Source organism: Prinia subflava, chromosome 6 (assembly GCF_021018805.1).
Source record: "Prinia subflava isolate CZ2003 ecotype Zambia chromosome 6, Cam_Psub_1.2, whole genome shotgun sequence".
NCBI lineage: Eukaryota > Metazoa > Chordata > Aves > Passeriformes > Cisticolidae > Prinia > Prinia subflava.
This window is the reverse complement of record NC_086252.1, coordinates 29,024,530-29,045,476: the sequence shown is the minus strand read 5'-3', so window position 1 is coordinate 29,045,476 and position 20,947 is coordinate 29,024,530. Positions and strand designations below refer to the sequence as shown.

The 20,947-nt window shown below is 41.8% G+C and overlaps 1 protein-coding gene across 2 annotated transcripts in view; it reads left to right on the top strand.

The window, feature by feature from the left end:
- MYLK (myosin light chain kinase) overlaps nucleotides 1-20,947 on the top strand; it is a 203,265-nt gene that overhangs the window by 76,332 nt on the left and 105,986 nt on the right. For both annotated transcript variants that reach the window (XM_063400871.1, XM_063400872.1), the window contains exons 5-11: nucleotides 1,682-1,847; nucleotides 2,036-2,201; nucleotides 4,964-5,000; nucleotides 6,832-7,379; nucleotides 7,722-7,925; nucleotides 8,995-9,129; nucleotides 15,560-15,712. In XM_063400871.1, coding sequence (XP_063256941.1) covers nucleotides 1,682-1,847; nucleotides 2,036-2,201; nucleotides 4,964-5,000; nucleotides 6,832-7,379; nucleotides 7,722-7,925; nucleotides 8,995-9,129; nucleotides 15,560-15,712 — 1,409 coding nt within the window. The remainder of the gene's footprint in view (nucleotides 1-1,681; nucleotides 1,848-2,035; nucleotides 2,202-4,963; nucleotides 5,001-6,831; nucleotides 7,380-7,721; nucleotides 7,926-8,994; nucleotides 9,130-15,559; nucleotides 15,713-20,947) is intronic.

Here is a 20,947-nt window from a genome sequence, read left to right as displayed (position 1 = left end):
CAACTGAAAATGGTAAGTAAAGCTGAGTAATCAGGAAGGCTTTTACATGATAAATTCTGTATTCCAAGTGACCTAGAGATATACACACAGGTTAAACAATCAAAACAAGAAAGGACAATTCAGGTTGCTGTCAGCTTTTGTTGTACACTCAGACTTTACAAAGCACTATCCTAATCCATTGCATTGCATAGAGTTAGAGTGATTGTCCTCACTTTTCATGCTTCTGTGTTTTCCTCTTATCCAGTATTAATTTTCTGTGGTAAGAAAAGGGAAAAGAAAATCAAATTACACATTTATATTTGTTTATGTCTAGGAAGCAGCCTTAAAGCTGCAGACCAGCTAGTAGTTGATTATCTTTTAATATGTTATGTGTATAGATATATAAATATAGACTCACCACCTAAAGGTGGCTACTAAAAGATTTCTTTAGTACACATTTATATTCTTCTTTAATGGCAGTATAAGGGAGATAACATTAGAAGCTATCAGATATTTAATTTTATGAAAAAGTGATTTTCATTTTAGCATGTTACTATCACGCTTTTCTCAATACTTTTTCTGGTCCTCTTGTCCATGTAAATCTTTTCATTGTGGTATCATCTCTTGCTCAGAAACCTCGAGCTGCCCATAGGGCACCCACCTCGGACTAGGGGGATGCAGTCTCTGTTAGTATCTGACACCTGGCAGAAATGCTGAGGTATTGACACATCTTACTTGCATGTGGTAAAAGGCCATCTGGAAAAGAAGGCCTTGAAAATGGCTTTGTCTTCTTGAAATTAAATGTTAAAAAAAAAAGAAAAAGGAAAAGAAATCACCATCTGCCATCTGCTAATGTGTCTTTGTTGTACCAAGGCTTCAGAGCAAAGAGCGTGTTCCCTTTGACATTAACACACCTGAAGCTGCACCTTTTTGGTTTTTTTTTCATGCTGTAATGCTGCTTGATGTTTTGTTTTATGGTTGTGTAACTGTTTACAGTTTTGGACTGCAGTCACTGATGCCACTTTAGTTCCATCCCACATGTCATTTCTCAGCTGTGCCAGCCATGTAAGTAGAGCTGGGCATTTACACTTCACAGTAATTCACCTGGGACAGGTGACCTTTGGTTTTGTGCCGTCTTCACATTTGCTTTGAAAACATTGTAGCAAATGGGGTCACAAATAAAAATCTTCCCCAGACCAAAAACATTTACCAGGACATGTCAGAAGTGTTGCAAAACCAAGATACTGATTCATAAATCAGAAATTACTGAGTCAATTGCACTCAAGAATGAAACAAATTACATGATAAAAACCTGTGAACAGTAAACCAGTACGCACAAATAAACTCTTGGGAGGCAACTGAAAAACAGAAAATGGAGAAAACTAAATGCATACAGTGTTTTCTATATTTTGGTTTGCTCAGCTCTGCTTATGAACAACTGAAATGGTCCCCAAGATCTGATCTGTCAGATGAGGGTGCATAGCATAACACTATTTAGTTGCATGAGGAGTCAAGAACAGTCATCACCAGCATTTCCATTTCTTCCATAGCCAAGAAGAATATTGTGCAACTACAGTCTAGGCTGCCCCCAGTGATATACCCTTGTTGGCAGACCACAGGTCTAAAATGGTTCCTGACATGTGCTCTAACCACAACAGCTTCCAGCTCTTCTGTAAAACCAGAATGTCCATTGCCCTTGCAGGGGAAGACTTGCTGTTCCATCTGTGGAGCAGAGGCCAAGCATCTGGGGAGAAAGTCCACCCAAGTTTGCTACAAAACCCAACAGAGTTGTTGTGCGTGAAGGACAAACAGGCAAATTCTCATGTAAAATAACAGGACGACCTCAGCCTCAAGTAACCTGGTTTAAGGTATGATTTCCCCAAAATTTATGTTTTCCTTCTCTTTGTTTTGTTTATACCATATGAGTATTATTCATGGAAGGAATTTGGCTAAAGGATAGGAGAAAGACATTATGACCTAATGTTTTACTGAAAAATTCTTACTCCCCTACTCTTGACAATAGCTACTGTCTCACGGTGCCTTGTGATGTTTGCAGGGTGATACTCAGTTACAGCAAAATGAGCGTTTCAACATGTATGAGAGAACAGGCATCCAGTTCTTGGAGATCCAAAATGCTCAGCTGGCTGATTCAGGAATTTACACGTGCACGGTGGTGAACAGTGCTGGGAAGGCATCAGTGTCTGCAGAGCTCACCGTGCAAGGTACAGCACAGAGTTTGCAGGGGAGGGAAAAGGGAGCCACAGACATTCTGTTAAAATGTCTCTGGTTGTGTTCTCGGTATTGACAAGAAACATTCACTTCTTCCCATTATCTTCTCTCTCTCTCCCTCTGTTCATTAAATGATGCTGTGGTAGCTTGGAGCATGCTGCAGCTGTAAACTTTGTGTTGGTTCAATGGGGGGAAAAGGCAATCCAAGTGCTTTGTAACAGACTCTTTTAAAAACACCTTTTCACTTTTACTGTGACTTTGACTTCTATGTTTTGAACATTGTTTTGATTTTTAGCAAATGGAACCTGGCACTTGTCATTATAATCAGTAATTAATTTTGTATTTGTTGAGTACGGGCACCAGATGCACATTTACACCACCTTCCTTATGGGAGGCAAAATTCTATCTGTATTTGTAGAACTAGGAAAGTAAAGAGCAAAATTCAAAATTATGAGAGAGAAAAAGACCCATCTTAATAAGATAAAAATTTAGTCTTCTCAACTCCCAACCCTGCCTATTTCACTGCTTGTTAAGGAAAGAAATGTCTTTGCATAAGTAGAATGTTCTATTTCATACATGCATTATCATATACAGCTCATTTTGCAGTTTGATGCTTCTTAGGGTGCCCTTTGCATCAGCCTCAAAATCACAGAGCCTTCAGCAAGCACATTAAAGAGGAAGTTCATCAGTCAGTGAGTAAGCAGTCACTGGACCCAATGAAATAATTAAATCCACAGCTGCTGGCTTCAGCTGCAGTCGTGAGGCCAATGGGTTACATACGCACCCAGCAGTGAGTTTTTATTGCAAGACTTTTAGTTTCATGTCAATGCTGTCACTCTGTAAGGTATCAAGAGCATAAATAATAAGTGGATGTATATTTGGGATGCTCAGAACCTCAGCTGACCTTTCTACAAATTAAAGCTGTACTTTTTACCTGTATGTTCCAGTCTGATGAAGCCATTGTAGAAGAAGCTTCTACAGTTTGCGTGTTCAACAGAGGTTGTACAGAAAGGCCTGTTTCTTTCAATAAGCCTTTTATCTGAACATAAAACTCGATCCCTAATTGCTCTCCTTGAAGTGGTGAGCTTTCTGTTTTGTAATGGCCACATCTGCCTTGAGACATGAGGTGGAACTGGGGTCACAAAGTCAGTTGTGGTATATGTTTGCTTCAGATACTGACCACATCTCTGAATAATCCATTCTTTCCTGGATCAGTGCAGGTCAGTAAAAAGGGCACTCTTTTGTAATGTGCTTGGATTAATTGGATGGTTCCACTTACCTAACCACAATATATAATACCTAATTCTTTCATTATCAATTAAACCAGGTTGTCAGAGTGGTTGCAAGATGCTAGCAGACAATAAGTGGCTCAGAAGTACTACATGTTCTTTCAAAGGCGTGTAATCTCATATATAGATATTTTCCTCTAATAGCTGTATTTTTTCCTGGAGTAGAAGATGAAGAGGGAAGAGGAAATATTCTTTTAATAGACAGGGTTGCATGGTATTGTCTTGTCTGCAGCCAGTAGTTACAAAGCTTCCTTTTCTGCAGTCTTTTCAGTTTTAATTTCTATATTTCTGTCACTGTTTGACAGGCTTATTGAAATGAGGACTGTGGGGATTTTCCCTCTCTCACCTCAGATTTTGTTTGTGTGTAAATAGATTCATTTGGTCACTCTGAATGGCATGGCAAGTCCAAGCATTTAGACGTGGATTTTTGCTTGCAAAACACAGTGGAAATCAGGATATCATCCATCACATGATTTTGTCTTTCCCCTGAGGCAGATAGTCTGAAAAACTTTTTCTGAAGTGCTTGTTGGTGCCTTGAAAAATCTTTTATTTTGCAAATTAATTATTACGTGTCTTTCTACTGTAGTTTCTAGTCTCACAGCTGACAACAACATAGGTGCAGCTTTGGTTTGACCAGGAGAAAACAAAATTGGATCCTGAAACCTTAATTAGGGGGTAATTGAGAGATGTGGTGGGTATTTGACCTAGAACAGTATTTCTCTCCTCATAACTATTTATTATCTCATGCTGCCCCCAAGAGAAACCAACACTGTCAAGGTTTTTGAGAATTCATGGAGGATTACAGATGAGGAGACTGATTGTGGGTCAGTGTGTGCTCAGTTTTACCAGAGCAGCTGATGAGGCACCTTGGTTCCCAGATTTCCTGGTGGTGTTGCAAACTGAAGAAGTGCAATGCATTAGCTTTTGTGTTAGTCATTAATCATGATAATTGTTGCTACACAGCAAATGGGTTGGTGAATGTTTACAGGTGGGTGCAGGCTTTGGGAGGTTTTACTCCTGTAGATGGTTCTGTGTTTTAGCCAGAGGACAGCTGCTGTTTCACCGTGAGCATGCTCAGGTGTAGGACTGATTATGGTTTGTCTTTACCTCTACAAAATCTGTGGAATCACCATAAGATTTGGTAAGCTGCTTCCCAGTTGGAATCTCTTCCATACTTCCCAACACAGAGCTTTGGAGGGTCCTTGAACCTTTAGTTCTGCAGGGTTGAGAGAACATGATGCAGCAATGTCTCAAAACGGACCAAGGCCTCTTTGTGTTTCAGCTGAGCAGCTTCCTGTTGTCCATATCAATTTCTGGTGTGGTGATAGTCAATCTTGACTTCAATGCATTGAAAATTTGAACAGTGAAGGTTCCTAAGCATATTTTTTGCTTAAAATCTTTCAAATTTTTGGAATTGTGCACAGTATTTTGTGTATAATTTACTTATTTCTTCTTTTATATTTCAGGTCCAGATAAGACCGACACATACACTCAGCCACCTTGGTATGTTTTTACTGGAGTACTTTCTCTGACTTTTTAATTGCAGTGCACTGATTTTGCCATTTACTGCATGTGCTTTCTTCCCAAAGTGATAAACTTTTGGGGGGCTAGTCTGTATTTGAAGTCAGAAAGTGTTTGCTTGGAATAAGATTCTCTCTTACTGCCCAATTCAGCTGTTCTGGTAGACTTGTAGGAAATAGTGTAATTGGTGGCAACACAAAGTACCAGAGTTCTGGTCTGGTTCAAGAAAGCAAAATTTTTAAAAAAACAAGCTGTGTGAGTAGAAATTGTATGCTGTACCAGAGGGTCAAACTTTGTTTTTGAAGATAACAATGTGAGAGCACCTTGTCAGTACTGAGCTGGTTGTTCTTTCCTGTCATAAACTAAACGTGGTATGGCCATGGTCTTTGCTGTTGTCTGAAAATACATACAAACGTAGGGGTAAAGTAACAAGAAAAAAAAATTAATATTTAGGCCTTTTATTTTATAAATTAAATTACTATAATATTTTTAAATTATTTTATAAAATTACTTTTCTTCATGAATGGAAAATTCAGGAATGAAAAGTTCAAGGCTGTCTGTGTAAGACACTTTGATGAAGGCCAGCTGCTTTGTAGTCATTGGGATGTTTAATCTGTCCCCACATGCCCTGGATGAGATTTCTAAATGGCATGCTCACACTGTCCTAAATGCAAACTTGAATTGAAAATGCTGTGCTATTCTGTTTTGCAGATCTGTGTGATTTTTAGGATCATATTTGAAAGTAAGTTTAGTGTAAGTGAAACTGTGCAGCATTGGAGGCAGAGCTCCCCATGCATGTGGCTCTCTAGAGTAGTTCTGCATCCTCCATCATTTATTCACAAAAAAAGAAAGAAAAAAGAAAAAAAGAAAAAAAAGTTTTGTAAAATGAAAAAGTCTTACAGTTGTAACTGCAAATCTCAGTACATCAAACTCCAGCTGAAGAAAGTACCCCAGTAAATATCCCAAGTCTCCCTGAGAGAATAAGTTAATGGCACCAAGTGTAGCTAAACAGAGCTGGGCTGGAAATTACTGCCCTTATTTCAGATGTGTTCTACTTGTGCCTTGGAGTAATTCTGTGGCAGTGTGAGACACAGACACAGCGTTCTACAGGTAATAGCTTAGGGATCAAGGCAGTCACCTTCAAGGAGGGAGACTTGGATTCAAATCCCCACTTAGTCAGCTACTCTTGTGCCCCCAAAGTCTTGAGCAGCACATCCATGACAATCCTGAGAAACTCTTCCTAATAAATCCATAGCTGATATTGTTACATCCAGACAAGTTTTTAATGTGCCAACACCTCTTCTTCCTCCCCTAGACTTCAGACAAGTTTCCTATCAGTCCTGTTTTGAAATTACCTGAATTACAAGACACCGTAATTAGAAATAGTAAAATCACCTCACAATTTACATTTTCCTTTCCCTATAGGGAAATACTATATGTGACATTTTGAGCTATATTGTATATGACCTCAATTTATTAAAGCATCAAGTAGTGTTACATCATGGTCATTCACATCTCATGTAATTGCTTCCCATCTAAAGCTGTGCATGCAAGGTTAATGTCTGACTCACATGTTAGAATTTGAGCAGTGGACTTATACCCAGAAATTCCTGAGATAGTGTCTGAGCCCTGATTTCATTTTATGAAGTTTTTCACTTCACTCTTTGACCCATGTTCTTGATCTGTGTGAAAGAATCTAAAGCCTAATCAGTTCACCTTCTTGCTAAGAGCTTAGATATTTATATCATTACTGATAATAATAATGAGTCTTTATACAGTGTCATGCATCTCCAAACTTCTCATTCTCCTTCAGCGTGCCATCAAAACCAAGCACATTTGCTGTTAAAGCTGCTGAAAATTCAGAATTCAAACAGGCAACCAGCAATGGGATTGCTAAAGAGCTGAAATCCAGCAGCACAGAACTCATGGTTGAAACCAAAGACAGGGTGCCAGCAAAGAAAGACTCCTTTTATATCACCAGAGAAGCCAAAGAGAGTAAGCAAGGACAGCACCAAGAAATCAACACAGAACACAAAGAAGGCAAAAAGGGACCTCAGGTCTTGCAGAAAACTTCAAGCACCATCACACTACAACCTGTCAAACTGCAACCAGAACCCCAGCCCCCTTCCATCAGACAGGGTGAAAACAGGAAAAGGGGTGTGCAGCTCTTGATGTCAGCTCAACAAACTCCACCTCTGCCAGGGCACGTCAGTCCCAGGACTAGAGAAGCAGAAAACAGGTCTGGAGCCTGGGAGGCTGCAATGGAGAAGAGGGAGCCCCTGGGAATTTCCCCTCAGTTTGAGATCCATCCGCAGAGCCTGGAAGCATCAGAAGGCCAGGAGATTAAATTCAAGAGCAAAGGTAAAGGGATGACAATTATTGGAGCCCCTGGGTTTAGTCAGAAAGGGGTTCCCTTTCTATGTGTAGAAGTGGAAAGCAATTTCTGCTTCTTTGAAAGTTGTTCTCCTCCTAAAGCCTTTTGGACACAGATGCCGAATCCAACGCTGTTTCCACAACACTCAGTGAAAATTTCAAACCATCCTATCCATAGTGTCCATCTCCTCTCTCATCTGGGCTGTCCCCAGGTGTAACCAATGCTGCTCCTTCTGGGAGGTAGTTTTAGGCCCTCTTGTATTAGATGTATACTAAATAATACTGATTATGAATACCTATCCATAAAAATCCAAATGTCTGATTGTTTAGTTTCAGGGAAGCCAAAACCAGATGTGGAGTGGTTCAAAGAAGGCCGACCTATTAAAGCTGGAGAAGATGTCCAAACATATGAGGAAGATGGAATTCACTGCCTGTGGATAAAGAAAGCCTGCCTGAGGGACAGTGGATCCTATAGCTGTACAGCTGTTAACCCCAAAGGCCAGGCTTCCACCAGCTGGTTGTTAACTGTCAGAAGTAAGGAAGTTCTTGGGAGCCCATCTGCACTTTGGAAACTGTGGCTGGGCTTTTTTTAAGCTGTCAGAGTGTGGTTACTACATAATTTTTATTTGACTTCTCCGTGCAGGTTAATTCCGATTCCTACCTCTGAGAATAAAGTGGTGTCATAGCTGGCAAGCCACTTTCTGCATCAGTTTCCCTTCTGGCATATTGTGGGTTTTGTTGTTTGTGTAGCTAAAACCATCTCAGTAAGTTTTGTACACAGTCCTGTTCTCTACTCAGGTTTCTATTAATGCTTGTATTTAATACAGGCTGTCAGTGGGTTTATTGTTGTTGTTCTGTGTTTAGTTTTTATGAAGTTCTTTAGCATTTCTACACCCAAAATTTGAAATGTTTTTTGAGTACAAACCAATTCTGTGCCATAAAGTGAATAAGAAGAAAAGGGAAGGAATGAGAATTGTGATTTGATAAATTCAAGACCATGCCCCGGAGAAAAACTATTTTAAGCTTGCAGGCAGTGTCTCACTGGTCTTACTGAAATTTTTGTTGGGTCTAGCAAATCCTGTCCTCAGTTCTAATGGTTTTAAGTTTTCTTGTGGATCTATGTTCATGTTCATGCAATTTTTCTCCATTTGCTGTGCCTGAAATTAAGCCAGGATACCCAAGATAATTTCTTTCTGTCTCATGAGAGACCTGTAAACTGCATCCTTAAGTCACACTGTTTCTACCTGGCAAAGGGACTGGAAGAAGATAGACAAGAGAATTACCCATCCTCTTCTTTGTGCTGAGCTCTCTGCTAATATGCTGCATACACCTCTAGTGATGGGCTGCAAATGCTGGATTCTGGCATAGAAAATCACTACTTAAAACTTGAGCTTGAGGCCCAGAAATGCCTCCCTTGGAGATCAGAGAAGGATCTCTTCTTTATACCAGTCCACTGCTCAAAATGATTTCTATCCCCCAATAAAACATTTCACTGTGGTTAGCCCACCCACATCATCTAAGCATACTTAGGAAAAGGTTCTAAGGGGTAAAGCTAATTTCATCAATTTCGGTTGAAGGAACTGTTTTCATTTTGGTTTTCAAGGACCTAAAGCTGAAGAGGTTGCTCCGTGCTTTTCCAGTGTCTTGAAAGGGTGCACCGTGAGCGAGGGGCAAGACTTTGTGCTGCAGTGCTGCGTGGGAGGGGTCCCTGCGCCCCACATCACATGGCTCCTCAATGGTAAGGCATGCCCTGCTCTGCAGCACCCGCATGAACGCACCGACACCCCCAAGTCACCCCCAAACACCCCGACGGGACACCCGAGGAAAAAACCCTTTACAGGAGCGCCCAGGGCGCCAAGGGCGCGCTGAGCAGGGGCTGCGTTGCTGCAGTTCTGCAAAGTGTCCAGCAGGGTGCGCTGGTGGCACGGCTGTGCCAGGTGTGACAGCTGGGCTGTGACACACGGCTGTGCCAGGTGTGACAGCTGGGCTGTGACACACGGCTGTGCCAGGTGTGACAGCTGGGCTGTGACACACGGCTGTGCCAGGTGTGACAGCTGGGCTGTGACACACGGCTGTGCCAGGTGTGACAGCTGGGCTGTGACACACGGCTGTGCCAGGTGTGACACCTGGGCTGTGACACACGGCTGTGCCAGGTGTGACACATGGCTGTGCCAGGTGTGACACCTGGGCTGTGACACACGGCTGTGCCAGGTGTGACACACGGCTGTGCCAGGTGTGACACCTGGGCTGTGCCAGGTGTGACACCTGGGCTGTGACACACGGCTGTGCCAGGTGTGACAGCTGGGCTGTGACACACGGCTGTGCCAGGTGTGACAGCTGGGCTGTGACACACGGCTGTGCCAGGTGTGACAGCTGGGCTGTGACACACGGCTGTGCCAGGTGTGACAGCTGGGCTGTGACACACGGCTGTGCCAGGTGTGACAGCTGGGCTGTGACACACGGCTGTGCCAGGTGTGACAGCTGGGCTGTGACACACGGCTGTGCCAGGTGTGACAGCTGGGCTGTGACACACGGCTGTGCCAGGTGTGACACCTGGGCTGTGACACACGGCTGTGCCAGGTGTGACAGCTGGGCTGTGACACACGGCTGTGCCAGGTGTGACACCTGGGCTGTGACACACGGCTGTGCCAGGTGAGACACCTGGGCTGTGACACACGGCTGTGCCAGGTGTGACACCTGGGCTGTGACACACGGCTGTGCCAGGTGAGACACCTGGGCTGTGACACACGGCTGTGCCAGGTGTGACAGCTGGGCTGTGACACACGGCTGTGCCAGGTGAGACAGCTGGGCTGTGACACACGGCTGTGCCAGGTGTGACAGCTGGGCTGTGACACACGGCTGTGCCAGGTGTGACAGCTGGGCTGTGACACACGGCTGTGCCAGGTGTGACAGCTGGGCTGTGACACATGGCTGTGCCAGGTGTGACAGCTGGGCTGTGACACACGGCTGTGCCAGGCGTGACACCTGGGCTGTGTCACACGGCTGTGCTGCTCCTGGTGCCATCACCATGCCCAGTGATTTACCTGGGCTGTGTCACGCGGCCCCTGGCAGGGCTGTGACATGGCTGTTCTGCTGCTGCTGCTGCCCTGTGCTGAATCCTGTGCTGCCCCCATGCTACTGGCACAAGCTTCTGCTCTGAGCATAATGGGTTTGGATCATGATCCTGCAGGGACAGTACCCTGCCCTGATGACAGATGAACAGTCAAACTTCCTTAACTTCCTCTTAATATCAGAGTTAAGCCCAAAGTGTTTTGCTTCAATTCTAAACGATTTCAGAAATCCAGGCACTGCATGCTTTGGCTAAGGACTCTTTCCATTTAGACCCATATCTGTAAAACACTAGAAAAATTTATTCAGCTTAACTCTTGATCACCTCTTTTACTCCTGAAGTGCAATTGATTTTTTTTTCAGACTCTCCCAGGCTGTCTTTGTGTGTGTGTGGTTGTAAACAAAGAGTAGGATACTTTGCCATAAAGATGTTTGCTTCAGGACTATTTTAAAATTAGTTATTTGCACGTGATCTCTGCTTTCCTTTAGCTATTCAGAGTAAACGGGCTAACTGGAAAAGGTGGCAGGGCAAATGAACCATGACCTTGAGATTGGTATGTTCCCACAGCCTGGGCTGTTCCCCTTCCCAATAACTCCATGTCTAGAATAGAAAGGCCAGTGCTTTATTTACAACACAAAACATGTGAGCAAAGGTTCTGACACTCTCCTGTTGGACATAATTTGTTTCTCTGTCTGAAGGCTATGCTGAAGTCTCTGCTCTGCAGATGGGAGTAGAATCTCTAGCTGTGCAAGAATTGTCTTGCAGCTCAGGAGCAACTCTGAGTCAGTCATTTCATGTTCACATTCCAAGGTATCCTTGCTCCTAGTGTACCCTTGGACATTGACAGATGTAGTTGCACTCAGTTATCTTCACAGACAGAGCATCTTCCTGTCTCAGATGACTGACTTTGGGTTGGTTTTCAAATGGCTTACAGCTCATCAGGCACAGATATATGGTCTCCATTTATCCATGGTCCAATCAGAGCACTGCTGTCTCCTGAAAAACAAAGCTTAGAAATAAATAAGCCACATGTTCCTGTGATGCACTGTGCCCCCTGCCTTTTTTCAGGTTGTTTATTTTATATTGATCATTATTCCCGCTGAATTCATTTGTCTGCCCCTGTTCAGGTGTGGTCATGTTTACATTGCATCCAAGCTTCTAAATGCAATTGGCTCAATATCACAATGTAGGTGGGTTTTGGTGGGTTTTTTTAATTAGCTGGATTTCAAACCATTAGGGTTCTGTAAGTGAGAGTCAGTGCATTAACTCTGCTCTTAAATCAAAAGGCAGCGATGAGTCTGCGTAACAGAAGCACAAGAAACTCATAATAATAAAAATTACACATAATTGGTTACTCTGAAGATGCAAGCACACGACTTCCATTCCAGGCTGCTGAAACGTGTCACTATAATTTAGTGCTTTTCTGTCTTGCATAGGATTGTGAGACATAACTGTTTATATACCATTTTGATACAAATGTGAAAGGATTATAAACAGTTCTTTAATGTTGATAATTCCATGTACACTCCTAGGGTTATTATTTTACTTAAGGATCAGATTGGCTGTTGTGATACCCACTTGAATGCAAACATTCCCTTCCTGCCTACCACATAGCTACATACTACAAACCCCTCATTTTCATATCTCTGCTGAAATAAAGGGAAAGTTGTGAAATATTACTGCAAGCAGACATTGCAGTGCTTTTGGCAAAATGACATGGTGGAGTCTTTTATCAGCTGGCCACATGAAGAAAACAGTATATTCACAGAATATAACTGGAGGCAGGTAGACCAATTCTGTTAAAAAAAAAACCAAATGTGTATTAGCATCTGCTCTCCATGTCTGGAATATGAAGCTTTTTTATACTCACAACTGAACTCTGCTAGGACAGAGGAAAAAGTAATATACCGTGAGCAATCCCACTACTGTTCGAAATACAGCCCTTTTGCAGAACTCCATAAAAATAAAAATCACATGGAACAGGATGTGTAAAGTTCACTAGAAAATATCAAATGCAAATTGTCTTCCAAACATGACAATGATAACAAACCAGAATTAATTTGAGCAGAATAGTGAGGAAAGAATGTATATCTTGGTGAAATAATGGATGTGAAGACCAAGTTATGAATCATAAACTTGAATAAAAGGCTGCTTTGAGAAATAAATAAAGGGGAAAAAAAAGGAAGGCAGCAGAAGCCGCTCCCTTTGATGCTGGACAGGCTGCGTGGTGCCCAGTCTGCCTTCCCCAGTCTCCAAGGAATCCACACTACCTGAGAACTGAAAGCCTTGCAACAACTTCTTGTACAATGCCACATCCAAGTACTACTTTAGGTACCAAGAACATTTACCAGCTGTGACTACATACCAATTCAAAACATTTTCCAAGCATTATACAGGTTGACCTCTCCTTCAGGCCAAGTGAGACAAAAATAGACGATGTATACTCTGCATTGTCTGTCATTACTTCTTACCATCTGTAAGGATGAGTAATTTCTCCATATTCATAGAGACTGCACAAATAAGAGCTACCTGGCTGAACTATGAATTTCATCCGAGCTCTTACTCTTCCCTGCAGATCTGCCATTAAAGATTTTTTCCAACTTTTTCAAGATTATTCTTTTCTCCTTTTGTTCTCCCTCTGCATTTCATTTAAGTTTCTTTTTGAATTTTTACTGATTTACTGATGACACCCCTGAAAGTAAAATTCTTGTGTTTTAGTTCTGGCCTCAGCAAAGCCTTATAAATAACTTTTTGTGTGTGCTCTCGGTGACAATACTGCAGTGTGTAACTCCAATTTACTTCATCTTTTTAAAATACTTTCTAGCTAACTTCTTTTTCAACTGCAGGAATAAATATGACTGTTTAAAGTAACTTGTTATTCATATTACTTTCTGTGTGGGTTTTCTTTCTCCCAAAGTTTAACTGAATTTCTTTCTGCTGAATTTAAGAACAATATGACCATGACTTTATTATAACAATTCTCTGAGAAGTGTTTGGTTTTAGGATAGCTTTGTGATTTGTCCAGAAAGCTTTTAATAAATGGGCCAGGGGAAAGTTTCCTTTCTTCAGGCATAACATGCCAGCAGAAAGGTATTTTTTGTTATTGTTCCTGCTGCCAAGCTGTCCTGGAGATTTCACTGTTCTGCCTCTGGAGAAGGGAACGTTTCACTACTGGGAGAGTTGTTTTTATTACATCAAAATATAAGTACTGTGGACGTAACTTAGAATCCTGCTGCAGGTTATTCCTAAGGGCTGATATGCTTATGTTCTTTTTCTGGGGTCTAGTGAAAAGGCTGTTCTGTAAGCAAATCCAGTATTTTTTGAAAAATGCTAAAAAATAGCCAGTTTTGCTATGAGCTGCAGTGAATAAGAGCCCTGGCAAAATTTGAGGACATGGTAAAGGAGTCCTCATTTTGCTTTTCCATGCAGAACACTCGCCCTATTTATCTGGTTACTTACAACAGAAATATAAAGGCACTGTTCTGCTTTCCATGATGCAGCTTTTATCCCGGGTATGTTTCTGATATTCCATCATTGCATCATTTGTCACCACTAAGAGTTTCAATGTCAGAATGCCAGGCAAGGACCCTGTCAGGTCAGACACTCTAGGCTGGACCAGGAAGGCAGTCCAGTGCCCCTTGTCCTCTAACAGAAAGCTTTGTCTGCTTGGGCTCTAGCTCTACCTGTACATGTTTGAATCTGGTTCTGTTCCCACACGCAGAAATGCTGTGGTTTAATTTAATAGTTCCAACAGTCTGTGTGTGACTGAGTGAAAATGAGCTCAGAGGAGCCAACAATAAGAATATGCAACAAAGGTTGGAGAGATTTTATTCTAAAATTCTTCTGGGTAGGTGATTAAATATTCACCCCAAATTTTCATGCAATAGAAAATTTGTTAACTTAACAGATGGCTTATAAGCAAAGGATGAAGATCATCTACCACATTTTATAATATATGCAAGTATTGGATGATGCTGATTTTGGCACATGCTTGTATTTTGGAATGAAACTTTGTATGCATGTAGATAGTGCACAGATAACTGCCTTCTGAGCTGGCTTCCTTTGAAAATCAGAGATGAGAGAAAAATCTGTCCCATCATTTAATTTATCCTGCTCATAGTGCAGAACTGGTTCTTGAAAACCCCAGAGCTGTGTCCTTTAAAATTATTTTGGCAGTGAAATAAATTTCCATCTTTTTTGACCACAAAGCAACAGACACTTTCAGGTCAGTCCTGCACAATTTCTCTGCTGTTTCATCCTCTTCTCTTAGATGACCACGATTTCTATTTCCAGCATGATGTTTATGCACAGGTATAAGGCTGTCTTAAGTATTGCATACACTGGGAAAGCAACCAAAGATGAGTCAGTAGTGGAAACTATTTAATATTGGGAAAACAGATTGCAGAAGCATTTCAGAAAGTAAGGCTGAGGTTGGTGATGGTTCCTGAAACAAGAGCAAGACAACTTTAAGCCATCTATGCTGATATTTAAGCATGTCAAACCAATTCAAGGAACCAGTTTCTAAAAATGAATTTCTTTAATAGTCACATCACCTCAGATAAGACTGTACCCTCCTGTCACTGGCCGTACTGGAGTGCAGATTGAGTGTTTCTATAAATCAGCTTCTTGGCTCCGTTGCAGATTTTACTGTCTCTCTTGGAATGTTTTCCACTACAAAGTACCCCCTGGAGGACTTCAAGTGTTTCTCCATGCCCAACAGATTTTGCACTTCTAGCTTCATCTGCATTTTATCCGGTTTCAGGCAAATTACAAGATGGAGACCATGTCTGAAGCAAACACACATTTCTTGTCTTGTCCACCTCAAAGAGAATCAAAAATCAACTTTTATCCCTCTGCTGCTACTCAAGGTAGCTGGCAGTGAATCTGTGGTGAGCTTTGTCTGACAGCCATGTTGTTCTTTGTGCCTGGGGTGCTGCTGGTTGTAGTCACTAGAGAGCAGTGGCTGTGCACAGAGTGGCCTTTGGCTCTGCACTTCCAGTCTGGCTGGTGTTAGGCATCCAGATTTCACTGAAAACCAAAGTGCTTTTGAAGTCTGTGGCTGACATATTAAGTCAATTCTCTTCCTTTCTCTCTGCAGACCAGCCAATTCAATATGCCCATTCCACTTTTGAAGATGGAATTGCAAAGCTGACTGTCCAAGATGCCCTACCAGAGGATGATGGAATTTATACCTGTCTGGCTGAAAACAACACAGGACAGGCATCTTGCAGTGCTCAGGTCACAGTCAAAGGTGAATATCTCAGACTACTGTAATTACTACTAACATTTAATCTTTTTTAACTAAAATAGCTTTGGATCCTTAACAGAGGTGGTTGTAAGTGGATTCCTTTTTTTTTCCCAAGCTTTTTTTCAGCTGGGTATCTCCCCCTTGGAGCTGTGTGCAACTCAAGTGCTTAAAGACTGTGTAGTGTAAAGTAAGAAGCACGTTTCAGAAAAAGATATAAGTGCTTTGACATTCCCAAGGGCTTGGTGTATGGAGTAGTGAGGCTGTTCTGGGAAAGGTTTACCAGCACAAGAAAGGACTGGGACTGCTGAAAAAAACAAAGTGCAGTATCACCAGTATCACCCATCAGAGCATTTTACAGGGAGGAGGCAGATGCTACTCCTTTCTCCTGAAAGCAGAGCAGAGACTCTGCCAGGGACTGCAGTTATGATAGTAAATATTCTTGTTCTTGCCAATATTCTTGTTATATTACCAGGATTTATCAGATATAGTTCTGAACAGGCATCTATCAGCTAACTGGAGACAGTATAACTCTAAATAAGTGGGATTTTGGTAGTGAAAGGACTAGAAGAACATTGCAGTAAGCAGTCCAGGTGACCTATTGTCTCAGAAATCTGAGTGAGTGCTGATTTGACAGAATTGATTTGTTCATGAAAGCCATAATTCTGTACTAGAATCTCAACAACATGTTCTAAAAGACCAGAGTTCAAGATGAAGACAAGAGATGACAGAATTCCATGGATCAATTCAAGTGAGGTAGTATCCATCATGGTCTTTATTCTTTCAATCTCCCCTGGCATCAGCCTATACAGGTGTTTGGTTTCATGGCCTGGAGATTATCCCCTCCTGCCTCTCTCTTCAATCCCTCTCCTTCAGACTCCCCCCACCCTACACAATCAAGCCTGTGTTTGGTATTTTTCACCTGCAAACGATTTTTCCCCAGAGTTAAAACAGTTTGTCACTGCCTGTCCAACAGACTGCTGAGTGACAGCTGCCACTTTAATCTATGACTAAAATAATACCTGCCCTAAATTTGTACATTCAGTTTGGTGGGAAGTGATCCCAGGGATCTTAAGATTTGTCTTTGTTTACCAGTGTTTGTCTGCAGCTCTTTACTGCTATGCCTGCCCCTATTCTGTCTGTATGACAAGGCTAAAACAAAAACAAAGTAATTCTGATAAAGCTGTGAGTTGGTTTCTTGATCATCAAATATAAAATACAGTCATCTCCTCTTCACCCTCTCCTCCTGAAAAATCGCACAAAGTAAGAAAACATCAATTTAAAATAAGCCTGAAACGAATCTGTTCTCGAAGTTATCATTTATGATTTCTCTGAAGCATTTCCTTTGCATTAGCTAAGGGCCAGTGAAGAGTGAGGCACCCTAAGGGAGCTGGTTTTGACCTGGGGTTTTCTGATCCTTGACTGGGACTCAGAAACCAAAGGGACAGTCCCCTCTTACTGGGCATTTCTGAGTTATTTTAGGGCTGACAGGCAGTGCTAACGTGGGAGCAGTAGTGAGTGAGCCTTTCCCTGGGCTCTGCTGAGCTATTTCAGGCCAGGCAGTCACTGTTGCACTGTGCAGGATTCCTCTCGCACTTTACACAGCCTGGGGCTAGAAGGCTGCATTGCCACCATCGTGGAGAGTTACTTTCTCTCATCTGCATCCCATTCCATTTTCTAGGAGTAATGGGGTAGAGAGGGGGAAGAGAAGAGCAGAATTAAGAACATACATGACAGGCTGTAAAACTACATGTTCAATATTTTTAGAGTTTTAGCTATTCTGTCTTCTTCTTCCCTAAGACTCATTATGTCCCTGTTGCTATGAGGATTACAGTAACTTTCCCCAAAAATCAGATTGATGTGGATTTTTCTACCAAAAATAGTACCAAATTTAAAATCTAGCTTCTAATCTCTTATGTGTTTGTGTATATTTTTCCATCAGAACCTCTATCAAAAGCTTATTGGCATTAGAGTTCTCTGAGTCTCTGAATGCTGCTACTAAGGCTTCTCTAAATGCTTGGCCTGTGCAAACAGATTACAACAGAAAATGGTTGCATGTGCAGAAAGGGAGGAAACTTCAAAAATCCTCTCCTGACCAAACTCTGGTTTTTGGAATAAAGTCTGTAAAATTGTTTCTGAATTGTAACCCATCTTTATCCAGGTCCTTTTTGTCCCCAAGGTGATTTAAGGATGTCAAGTTTCCTGCAGTGTTCAGTTAGTTCATTCATTGTTAGAGAAACATTTTCCTTTTGTATGTGAGAAGTAATCCATATTTATCCAAGAAGGAATGGATGTTCTTGGCATATCATCAGTATCAGAGCAGTGTCAGAATCCAGCTTTTCCTTAACTTGTTTCTGTGGTTCTTGGACACATCTCTGTCTAGGTCTACATTTCACTTCTTGCTGCCATTTTTGGCTTTGCTATTCTACTGCAGCAGGATCTCATGAGGGGATGTATCTATTGTGATCACTGGGGAACTTTTACCTGGAGAGAATAGTCTATCTTAACAGTAAAACTCAATTTTATTTTTCTAAATGAAATTCAGCTCACAGATGACTCAGAAAACTTAGCAGCAAGGACAGTAAGTGTCAAACTGTTCAGTTCACATTGGAATTTTAGTACAAGATGATCTTTAAAATGCGAGTAGGTCAGGTGTTATTGAGCCACATACCATGTTTCCTAATCAACTTCTGTGCATTCTTTGCCTTTTTGACAGTCTATTACTTTGTTTTTGTTTTGAAAGGAAATTACTGTAGGAAATATTTTAACGGTTCTTTGCCCAATAAAGGGTTACTGTTCCAAGTCCAGTTAAATACAAGAGTGGGATTTTTTCCAATTGTTTCAGCATGATTTGTGTTGGGCCCTGGATAATTAGCTAAGCTAATTGTGGCATAACTTTCCTTCTAAGTCATCAGTCTCAGATTCATTTATGGCTGTCTTTTTCTTCCTTATTATTAAGCAGCATAAATTCTGTCTAGCACTGGACAACCTCAGTATTACTCCTTTGTTTTGTATGGAAAACAGTGAAGGTACTTAGTTGTTTGTAGAAGGCTTTTTTCAATGTGTCAAAAAAAATTCCCACATTTCATATGGACGGGATTCATATAGAAATGCAGTGGTCTTAAAAAGTTCAAATTCATCAATCTTCTGCTTATTTAAAGTGAGAAATTACCATATTCAGATCACTTCAGATCTCTCTACTTAAGTAAGTGATCTGAGGGCTGAGCAGATTGGGGTAGATCCATTAGGTGCTCTGGGGAGAAACTAAGTTAATCAAGGTGAAGCTACTTTTGGCCTTGTAAAGGACTAAGTAGACGAGGCTGAACCCTGACAGCCTCTTCCCTCTGTCAGCAGTTTCTCAAAGCTGACACACTGGTGGAGATGAACTAGAGATTGAGCAGTGCTCTCTGGAAAAAAACAGCTTAACAAATGTCTTCACTACGAGAATGATTTCTAACTGAACCTCCCAGTGAGCAGGGTGCACTGGGTAAATGCTAAATCAATTGGCATAAAGCATGTAAGCTTGAGAGGTGAGAAACACGGTTCAGTGTCACTCAAACACTCAGTTATAGATAATCCTGAAATAGTACCTTTTGCTACTAAAGGAGGATTATTTTTTTCCTTATGCATTGTTTTCTACACACAGGAAAATCAAAATTTGGGAGGCTTTGGGGCTGATGCACATTTTATTTTTAAGGTTTTTAAACATCATGTGCATAACTGATTGGTTCCTGCTATTGCATGTGCAAGCTATTGCATTTGATGTTCACATTTTCACATTTCATATTACAATTTTCTCATTGTTCTATGATATGGAAATAAGTGTACAAGCCATTTTTAAATACACCAGGCATCCTACTTAAAAAACAAACCAACCAGCCCTTAACAGGGGTATCCAGGGTACATTCAGGTCACTTGAAATATATGGTGATTATATACTGATGGGGATTGCAGATACTCAGGTTTAGTTATGAATTTATTCATCAGGCTATGAATAAAATATGCAGTTATTTATTATGAATTTATTGATAATTTTATTAGGGTGGTTGAATATTTTAATCAGGTTTTTTATGACTAGGAAACCTAGGTGAGGAAAATTGACTCTGGGTGTACATGTGCAGTGAGTTGGTGTTACTGTTTTGCTGAGGCTGTGACAATCAGAGTATAAAAGCACGACAGATGGAGGTAATAACTGGTACAGTTGGAAGGTAAGGCCAGCTCCCAGGAATGGTGACAGTTCTTAGGTGTGCCTCATTCCTGAGATAAGTCTGGTTGTCTGTCAGTTAACCAACCACTGACAAGGAGTTACAGGCCAGATCCACCTGGAGAAAAAATGTGTCAAAGGGGTATTTAATTAACATTCACACCAATCCCTGAGTGTGCTACACGTGATTATGGACTGCAGGGAGAGCAGGAATAGGTGTGAGCTCTGTTGTGCCAAACCACATCAGCCCTGCTCATGGGAAGCTTCTCCTGTTTTGCAAACAGACTCTGTGTGTCAGAGGGGTAGGGATTGCCTGCCCCAGCTTTCTCTATGGTATGGTATCAAGCTAGGGCGCTTGCTGTGGCTCCTAGGAGAATGTTCTGTGTCTTGCAGTTCTGCAGTACATGACAAACAAATACCTGCCCCACTGCATGCTCATTGAGATTTCTCCAGCCCCCCTGCACCAGACAGCAGCAGCACTGGTGGTTTCTAAGATGGAGCACATGAGGTGTGGGCAGTGAGAGCAGCAGGGCAGGCTGGCAGCCACAGTGCTTCTGTGGGCTCCAATGCTGTGCAGCCACACCTTTTGCTGATGGTTGCTTTCTGCACACTGATGTTTTTTGTTTGTTACTTTTTTAATACAGGCCTAATTCTCTTTGTAAGCAAACACTGTTCAGCAGATAGGGCTCCCCCTGCTTATTGGCTCTTGACCTCATTTCTCTTTCCCTGCCAGCAGTGCATTTGCCTGGACTCACATCTGTTCCCCTTTCTCCCCCAGCACTTTCTGTCCATGCTTCTTTTTTCCAGTGCAGTCTCCCCAGCATAAGTGTCTATGTTGGGAAGCCTGTAGCCCTTCCAAGCCGATTACTGTAGTCATTCACTGATCACTGGACGAGCAGATTAGAGCCACCTGAAAGCCTGTCACAGTCCCTGCTGGAACCAGTTTAGCAGAGCTGCAGAGGGAGATGCTTTCTGAACAACCAATTTGTTTTGTTCCTGTCACTCTTCCATCTGGTGTGAGTGGGACCATAAAATAT